The following is a 9,759-nucleotide window of genomic DNA, read 5'->3' on the forward strand; positions in this document are numbered from 1 at the left end:
TAACGAATTGCGGTAAAAATATAACACAGAGAATTTCGATTCAGTTAAATAACGAAAATTCTAACGTTTTCGGAGAGAAAAAATGTATAAAATATTAACAAGTGTCCTATAATCAATTCGGTCCAACCGTTGACACACGTGATTGTTAATTCGAAAAAAGCAGCACAGTCTAATTAATTACTAATATCATACAGAGAAGTAAATTAGTAATTAATTTATTCTTTCATTACATGTGTATATATTCATATTTTCGATTGTGTTCACATAGAACAAAATAAAATCAATAAATACGTGCGCTTTCATTACTGCCAAGCAAAGTGTCTTAAGAAGAGGCAACACGAAATACTAAGAAAAAAAAAAACGATTAGTAAAGTTTTAATTGTAACTGCTCTCTTAGTAGTAGAATCAGTGCATTGCACTGAAAATCAGTTCAAATATTTACTGATTCAGTAGTTACAAGTCTTCCACTGAGTCAAATATTTACTGATTTTCAGTATGCAATGCACTGATTCTACTTAAGGGAGATGATACTTGTGCTTCTTTGTGGTTTATCTTTATCATGCTCTTTTTTTTGTACATATAACAAATAAATAGGAAAGAGACTAATAATCTACATGCGCAAAGTAAAAAATATATATGAGATTCGCGTTAGAAAATTAGAAACTAGGGTAGTCTCTAATTTTCCACGAGCATGAACGGAGCAACAGAAAATGTAATGAAGGTAAAGATGTATTTGTATTATATATAAGAAATTTATCTATTTATTTGCACGACATACTTCGGTACTTGTTGCATGAAGAGTATAAATTGTAATAGTTTAGCACGAATTATATAAAACAAAGAACCTACCATTGAGAGACGCGTGGTGACAATTTTCGAAGAGAAACTTTCATGCACAAAACTTGCACGCAGATTAGTTGCGTCACATTCTCTCCTGTCACCGAATGTACAAAGAAAATCAAAACAGGTGTATAATAACGATTTCTTATTACGATTACTAATAATAATACAATTCGTGGCGCTTTCCTTTTGAAATGTTGGAGGATCTCCTAGCTAGAGAAAGAGAGAGAGAAAAAAAAAACGAGATTAAAACAATGCATTTTAAAAGTAAATACCATTTAGTTATGTCCCATTTACATTATACATCGTCATATATATTCATTCGTTACTCCCAGAAAAAATGCTTCTAAGTTTACATCCCATTTAGAAAGTAAACAATTGTACATCGTGTTTTTATGCAGAGTCTGTTGGTTCGGAGTACTTTGTAAGCACTCGTGTTATATAATGGCGATCTTTCTCAGATTTAACATATTTCCTAGCAAAGTCAACTTTGTTAACACGTAAAACTCTAGAATACAACAGATTAAGCGTTTCAGAACGCCGTGTTAATAATTGGTGTTGCTTAATTGCTATGAATGAATAACAGAAGGCATATATTTTATACACATATAAAATAAAATGTGCACTTAATTAAATTACTGCAGCATCAACATAGCCCCGAAATTGACCGAGAGGTAATACAGGACCGCCGACAGCTTCTGCAATCAACACATCTCGGTTTCTTTTTTTTTTCTTTTTTGTTAAACAAAGAGCTGCTTGCGCGCAGTATTTGTTTTTGATTAAAATTATATTTTATATATATATATATATATATATATTATTTTATTTATATATATATATATATGTATATATATATACACATTATGTGTATATATATATATATATATATATAATGATGTATATATATGTATATATATATGTATATATATATATATGTATATGCTCAAAAAAAGTTAGGGATATTACACGTCCCTCTTTAATTATGCGATAACATGTGCTTTTTATTAATGTCTTACCTCTTTCCTTTCGCACACATCAATTCTCATTGTTTATATTTATCTTAGCACTGTAAAAGATTAGAATTTACGTCTTAAGACATACACAGTCTACCGTTATTCAGACACACCGGTATTCAAACAATTGTTTCGTTGCCGTCTAAAAATATCCTTAACTTTCCTTGGAATCTTTTTTATTATTCGCTAAAATATCGATAAATCACCCTAGAACCCGACCTTAAAGACATTCACATTAATATTACATACAATAATATATATATATATATATATATTTATATATATATTTATATATAATATATATTTAATCTATTTTTTTATACAAAATATCTTTGCATCGTTGCAATTGTTTGATAAAAGCATACAAGAGAGAGTTAACTTAGTATTACACGTAATATTTATAATATAATAATAAACATTTTCTTTTTTAATATGTTGACGTGTTGCTTTTTCTTCATATTGATAAACGTATTCCTGTTGCATTTGGCAGTAACAAAAGTTTATTCCGGATTAAAAATGTAGCACCGATTGTCACGTGTAAACCTGGATTGATTGGACAAGCAACAACAAAAAAAAAAAAAAGAAAAAAGAAACATTCGCTCATTTATATGTGAAACTGAAACAAACGAGCAGAAAATAGGAGATTATAATTAAAAAAGGTCAGACACAATTGTATACGCATCTCCCAATTATTCTACCTTATCAAAAAGTATTTATTTCACTGCCTTAGAATATGATAGACACATTTTTCAGTGTGTGAGAGAAATTCTTTTTTTTTTTTTTTATGTACACTAAATACCTACATCTCAAAAGCGAGTCTTCTCTGTATACGATATTAAATGTAAAAAGAATCGCAGATGCTTCAGTAATGATAAATATATTATATATATATATATATACTATAAGGAATTTAGATTAAAATAGTTTTTTTTGTCGAATATGTATTTATATAATTGTAATTGTTTATTAAACAAATACGCGAACAAAATCCGCGAGTTCCGTTCAAATTATTTTTTTTTTTTTTCCACAGATCGTTAACATTGAATTCATCGATTGCTACAACAACGAAAGAAAAAAAACTCATAAAACTGAGAAACTTGTGAATTATTCATGTCTTTGATGGACAATTCTGTGTGAATGGATGCGCGATATGTCGTACCGTCGTGTTAGAAAAAGGTTATAAACATGGAAAAACCTCTTGTCCAACTTTAAAAGAAATACTTTTCTTTCATTTTAATTTAAAGATAATACTAAAAGCTTGTGTTAAACTATGCGCGATTCATAGATTCGCAGGAAAGTTTTGAACTTTCCGCACTACGTATTTGCAATTCACAGTTTGTTGTTGTCGTTCGTAATATACTTCGACAACAAATGTACTTAAGCACGAATTTTGACGCATAGTACAGAGCAAGACATGACTGGATTGATTCGATTCGTCTCCTTTGAGTGTCGGCAAAAAACTCGACAAGCACTCACTGTGAATTAGCGATTTTGTTTTTCCTCCGCATTCACGAACGTGTAACATGAATCGTGAATACGCGCACAATCGCGCCAGCTTTACACATTGTTTTTTATAAAAAATTTTGGCGCATTTTTGTGAAAAAAAAAAATCGCAACATAAATGGCGAACACGAAACACGGTACAGAATATTGCGTTTGCACAGAACACTGAAAATAATTTCCTCCTTTTCAATCCTTACACTTAGATTGATTCTATCTATGGACATTTCTTTCTTTTCTCTTCTTTTTCTTTTATCTCTCACACATTTTTGCGTGTTTACTTTTTTTTTTTTTTNTTTTTTTTTTTTTTTTTTGATCTACTCGTATATCACATTAAAAAATACTAGCATATATTATATTTATCATATGTGGTATACGAATAAGCCAGAAAAACCATTCACTGATTTCATCATCGTTGTTAGGCGTATTAAGAAATTAAATAGTGAGTAGCATCGTTTGCGAAAGTTTTGGCTGTACGAGGCCAGGATGCGTTTTAAAACAGGCTCACGAAAAATTATCACTGCTTGTATCGAGTCGCATCTTCTTCTGCGGAGAAGTTCCTTGCGCGCGTAACTCAGTAAGAGCGGGTCTTTTCGCTTGCTGGGGATTCTTTACGGAGGTGGTTGTATGATGCGGATGATGTTGTGGATCTGCTGATAAATGAAGCGTTTGTTCAGATATTTATATTTTGTAGAAAATACATTTTTCGTCGTTTTTTTTTTTTTTTCAAGATCTTTTCTGGATGAACAATTTGCGTGCAACTCACCTTGTAACCACCTGACTTGAGTGGCCGGTCCGTATCCCTTGTCGTTTCGTGCTGCTATTCTAAATATTATGGCCGGTTTCGTAGTGGTATCCACGTGAGCGGCGTTAAGGGCACTATTGTTCACTGAACAGGAGTTACTCGAACCGCAATAGACTCTAATAAAAGCTAACTGAGTTGGTGTCGACGCGACCGTTTTTGATTCTCCGTCATTGTTCAGTGCGGTACTTCGCACTGCTAGATAGACAGAATACTCGAGTATCGGCCCAACATTGCTGGGCGGTGGTTCCCAAGATATTTGTGCGCCGTCTCCGGACTTCGAAATCTTTATTGCGCTCGGTGCACCCGGAAATCCCGGAAGACACGTCTTGAATGCCGCTACCTGTGAAAAGAATTTTAATTATGTCAAAGAAATTACTTGTACTTGAATAACTGCACACGATGACGAATTATATTTTTGTTACCTCGCTCCAGGCACTTCGTCCACAACTATTCACAGCGGCTACTCTGAATTTGTAGGCAGTTCCGGGTTCTAGTGATACTTTAGATCTGTCTTTAAAAACATCCATAGTCAAAGACTGTGTTATATCTAAAGGCTTGTCACCAGGAAGAAAATAATGTTGAACTGTAAAATTGGTTCCTTTTATCACTCCTACGTCATACCATTCTGCCTCTTTCTTTTCTTCTTCGCTCTATAAAAATATTAAACATAACGTTAGGTATATATTGTATATAATAATAAACAGTTAGACGTGAAATAATAAGATATATACCTGTTCATTTTTAACTTTGACCGCGGACTCTGCCGATCCTAAAGCGGCAGTAGCCAATGTTGTTAAAGCCGTCGAATCGTCACCAGTCTCCGATCTGGCGTCGTTAATCTTTTCCTGATTCATAGTTTCTCTCTTTGGAATAACAGAATCGTCTGGTATATCCATTTTTACAGGAGTATGTATTTTCTTTACGTTTTCCGTTTCTTTCTCGAGAGGCGTTGCGACTCCGTTAATCGATGATACCGGTGGTTCGGTTAATTTCTCCTCGTCCACAGATTCTTTCTCTTCGAGTTTCATTTGTATGCTCGGCGTGGCAACGGAAGTCGTTACTGGCGTCATATTTGCTGTATCTATCGGAGAAGTTGATTTAATATCATCGGTATCCATCGGCTCATGGGTCTCCTCGGATTTTACGAGAGGAGAACTTTCGACCGGAAGATCGGCTTCTGGTTCTTTCTTCTCTTCAATGTTTTGAACTTCATCCGGTGGGAGCTGCGGCATATCTGTATCCTCAGTAGGCAAATTTATAGATTCCAAGAACTTTTCTTTTTCGTCAAACGGTTCACTCTTTTCGTCTTTCACGACAGTGGTTTCATCTTGTTGAGTTTCCGCTGCCGGATCTGCGACCTCCGTCAGAGATGTCTGTTCAGATGAAGCTTCTGCAGGTGATTGCAATAAAGGCAACTCAGACTTTGCCTCTTTAGTTTCATCCAACGGATTAAGATTATCCTCTGTTTCTTTTTCAATTGGCAATTCCGCATTATCAGAAGTATCCAAAGTGGTGCTCATTTCGGTATCGTTTGACTGATTTTCAACGGTATTTCCTTCCGTTTTTTCAGGAGCTTCGTCGGCGGTGACAGCGACCGATTCAGGAAGATCAACTGTTGTCGCTTCAGACGAAGCAACTTCGTCCTTTAAGATAGATTCTTCCAGTGGAACATTTTCTGGCGGATCTTGTTCAGCGATTGCTGCTGATTCGTCGACGTTAGCCGATTCTGTGACATTTTGCAGGGTAGGCTCCTCGTCCGCATCCATCTTCTCGTCGTCAGATAAAAGAGTATCCATTGGACCGTCCACTTGTGGAAGTATGAAATTTCCATCGCCATCCACTTGCATCGGCTCGCCCGCGCCTATTTGAGAAACCAGAGCAGCTGCTGTAGTCGCTTCATTTCCGTTACAACTGTCATCCATCTTATCATCGCCGCCAGCACCATCATCAGTGGCTACCATAAAAGACAAACCTCCGGATGGTTCCTGAACAGGATCTATTAAACCTGCCTCTGCTGCTAATGCAGCTAAAGCTGCATCAGTAGTGGCAGGTCCATCAGACGTAGAAGCTGAAGCAACATTGTAATATGTAACAATATTTTTGTCACGTAACATACGTTTAGACGGAACTTAACTTACCTAACGAAGCTGAAGGCTGCTTCTGTGAAGTAGGAACGAAGAGCACTTTACTAGTATCTAGTGAATCGGACGTGCCTGAAGTAGTTACTATGGAACTACTTGTAGGCATGAGCGTCACTGTCTTCGCACCTATGCCTCCGGACATTTGCAGAGTTACTGGCTTCCCAGATACTGTTACAGCTTCCTACAACCCATAAGTAATTTTTAGTACAATATAAGAGTTTTATAATATAAAATACAGGACTTGTGTTAAGAGCTATTCTATTATTTATATCTTTAATTTATTCGATGTTTTTATACACTTACAGAAGCTTTTTGTATCTGAGGCACCGTAACAATTTGACCTTTGCCAGGATTAAGGATAGCTTGGGCGTTACCCTTCGTAGCAATGGTCACTGTCTTTGACACACCACCTTGTCCCGGAACCGTGATGGTTATAGGCTTGCCAGCAGTTCCGCCGACCATCGCACCCGAGGAGACAACAATCATTTTGACTCCTTGTTGATTCGTGACATGATTTGCAGCTGATAGCGGTACTACATTTACCGGAGTTGTACCTTGTCCTGCACCAGCCTGTGTAGTAGTCACAGCCTGTACAGCTCTTAAACCTGAACCGGTTGTAACAACTATAAATTGATTGGTTCTGCCGACCAAACCGCCATTGCCGCCAGGTTTGGTGATCATTATAGTTTGTTTGCCGGCAATATTTGGTGCCTTGCTCACTACTATGCCGGACGTTTTCATAGTCATGATCTTCCCACCCTGCACAGTATTGGGATTCACCAGACGCAGTATTGTCGGTCCCTGACTGAGCGCTTTCGTGCCGGTTGCCTGGACAGCTCCTTTGCTAGGAATTAGGCTCACTTTGGTAGGCACTACCATGCCTTGCTGGGTCTTTACAAGGTGTAATATTTGTTGACCGGGTTTCTGCAAAATGATCTGTTTGCTTTGCTGGGGCGATGCGGTGCGCAACACTGTAGAGCCAGGAGCAGCAAAGCGTATCTGCTGGCCAGGTTGTACATTCTTCATTTTTATAGTGTTGGTCGTGGTCGCAGTTGCTGTTGCAGTTGCAGTTACGGTCTGCATAGTGGGAACGTTGTTCATGGTTGTGATCTTCGGGGTAACTGCTGCTGCAGCAGCCAAAGCAGCAATTCCGGACATAGCAGCGGGTGTTTGGCCTGATGTCACAGTTGTTGTAGTAGTTACTGTGGCCTGCTGTTCGGTCGTAGCTACAGCAACCATTGCCGTCGCTGCTGCCGTTGGAGTAGACGCGACGTGAGGAGTACGAATTCGTATGACGTTGCCGGATGCGACTCTCGGGGTCAGAGGACTTGTTGGTTTTTGTATTGCTGCTGGCACTACCTTCTGCACGGGACTTTGCACGGTAGGCTGGACTCGGGATGGAGATGATGCTACCGCCACTACGTACGATCTAGCGGTAGCAGCAGCAGCGGGTGAAGTGGTCGGAGGAAGAGCTGCAACGGTAGTCACGGGCGGAGTCGTGACGGGAATCGTTGCTGGAGTCACCACTGGAGTTGCCGCTACTATCGCTGGAGTCGTCGCTGTCGCAGGAGTGGTACTGACAACAGGCGCCGTGGTTGGCGCTGGTACGCTCGTCGGTGGAAATCCGGTCCCAGTTGCTGTCGGTGGCATGTCATATTTTTGTATCTGAAGGATGTAATATTGAGCAGATGGACTCGCTGTCCAACTAACTTCTAACGACTGTGTAGAAGCTCTAACAAGTTGGACTCTGGAAGGCGGCGCTGGTTTGCTAACTTCGAGATACCACAAGTCTTTGCAGCAGACCTGTAAGAAACACAAAATAAATAAATAAATTATCGAACCACCACTCCACCATAAAACAATTCTGTGCAATTAAAAGTAATCTTAACCTGATTGTTCCAAGCTTTACGATAACCATCTCTTCCAGACCATACGTAGAGTCTACTGTGCACACCAACTGCGCAGTGTCCTGCACGAGCACGTGGGACGTTTTCTTCCATAGAATCGACGGTCAGTTGCTCCCAGGTAAGTGTTTCTATAACAATGTTTGATATGAATAGTAATAGCACAATTGTGTGCGATTCTCTAAAAACAAAATCATCTTTGCAAATAAATTTCTTCAACAACTCATTTAAATTGATAACGTTAGGTTCTTATTAAAATACTTCAGTATATCAACTATATTCTATATATACTTTAACAATCAGAACAATTTCTATATTCTGTATTATGTTGGCGTGATTTTTGTCAATAAAATTTATCACAAACAATTCTTACCGTATATATTCAACAATAAAAATTTGTTATGCACATTATACATATACTCTCTCAGCAACACAAAAATTATTGAAAGAGACAAAAAACTTAAATATATATCTTATCGTCAAATATAACTTACCAAGATTTAAACATGCTAGTGTGCTTGTGCATTTCCATTCTTTCTCATGCGTTGCGACTTTAACATCATCGACGACTAATGGCACCCATCCGCCAAAAACGAACATTCGATGACCAATTAAAGTGGCAGTGTGAAGTGATCGTGGTAGAGGAGTAGGTCCGTGAACCGTTGGTTTGTTCCAGGTCATCGTGTCCACATCGAGAAACCACAAATCACCCAAACGGCATCCGCTCATACCACCATAAATTACTAGGCAAGACTTGCCGGTGTTACGATCAGTATACGCTACGCCAGTATGGGATTCTCTGGGAGGTGGCGCGTGTCCGCGTGTCTGGGGCACCTCCCAAGCTGTCTGACCGTTTGGAAGAAGCTCGAGCGTGTACAGATCATTGAGATATCTGGGTATGTTATTTTTTGGATCATCACTGTCATTTGCTAGACCTCCAAACAGGAAGACCTTGTTACCAATGAGAGTAAAACTATGTCCCAATCGTGGACAGGGAGGTGGTTCGATTTTAGGTGGCTTTGGCTTCAAATGTTTCCACTCCCATCGACTTGCTTGAAGTTCATACAGTTCGTTCGAATACTTGCCATACTCTACCATTCCACCAAAAACCAAGATCCGCGTGCCATCGACAACAAAGCCATATGCTGCACAACCTGGCGGTATATCTCCCTTCGTGATCGGTACAAACCATTGGTTTGTTGCTGTAAAATAATTTGTAAATTTGATAACATACGTAATATATATTATTATAGATCGATACATGTATCGATATGTTATGTTATTTGTATTATCGTAGACTTAAACAATATAATATTTTAGTACGTAATCTCTAAACAAAAGATAATTTTATATATATATATGCTATTACAAAATTAATTAAAAATGCAAGATATTCAGTTTTTGTATTTAATTATTTTCTTAAAAACAAACATTGGACAAAGAAAAATTTTATTTTAAATTAAAGTTTCACAGTTTATCTTGGACGAGAAAAAGATATAATTATATAAAATTATTATAATCCAATCATGTTTAAAACTTTTGTATTAAAATTCAAG

At 37.7% G+C, this 9,759-nt stretch overlaps 1 protein-coding gene across 2 annotated transcripts in view; it reads right to left on the reverse strand.

Moving 5' to 3' along the window:
- Positions 1 to 3,642: 3,642 nt before the first annotated feature.
- The window catches only part of LOC109852962 (host cell factor), an 8,117-nt gene continuing 2,000 nt past the window's right edge, over positions 3,643 to 9,759 (reverse strand). The window contains exons 2-9 of one of the 2 annotated variants that reach the window (XM_020424624.1): positions 8,698 to 9,405; positions 8,189 to 8,334; positions 6,603 to 8,102; positions 6,297 to 6,480; positions 4,890 to 6,226; positions 4,581 to 4,808; positions 4,120 to 4,498; positions 3,643 to 4,003 (exon numbers count right to left, since the gene is read on the reverse strand). In XM_020424624.1, coding sequence (XP_020280213.1) covers positions 3,858 to 4,003; positions 4,120 to 4,498; positions 4,581 to 4,808; positions 4,890 to 6,226; positions 6,297 to 6,480; positions 6,603 to 8,102; positions 8,189 to 8,334; positions 8,698 to 9,405 — 4,628 coding nt within the window. In that variant the 3' untranslated portion in view covers positions 3,643 to 3,857. Of the gene's footprint in view, positions 4,007 to 4,119; positions 4,499 to 4,580; positions 4,809 to 4,889; positions 6,227 to 6,296; positions 6,481 to 6,602; positions 8,103 to 8,188; positions 8,335 to 8,697; positions 9,406 to 9,759 lie in introns of both variants that reach the window. The other variant, XM_020424623.1, reaches the window with a different exon arrangement.

The sequence above is a fragment of the Pseudomyrmex gracilis genome, unplaced genomic scaffold, assembly GCF_002006095.1.
Source record: "Pseudomyrmex gracilis isolate BER0280 unplaced genomic scaffold, ASM200609v1 scaffold_41, whole genome shotgun sequence".
NCBI lineage: Eukaryota > Metazoa > Arthropoda > Insecta > Hymenoptera > Formicidae > Pseudomyrmex > Pseudomyrmex gracilis.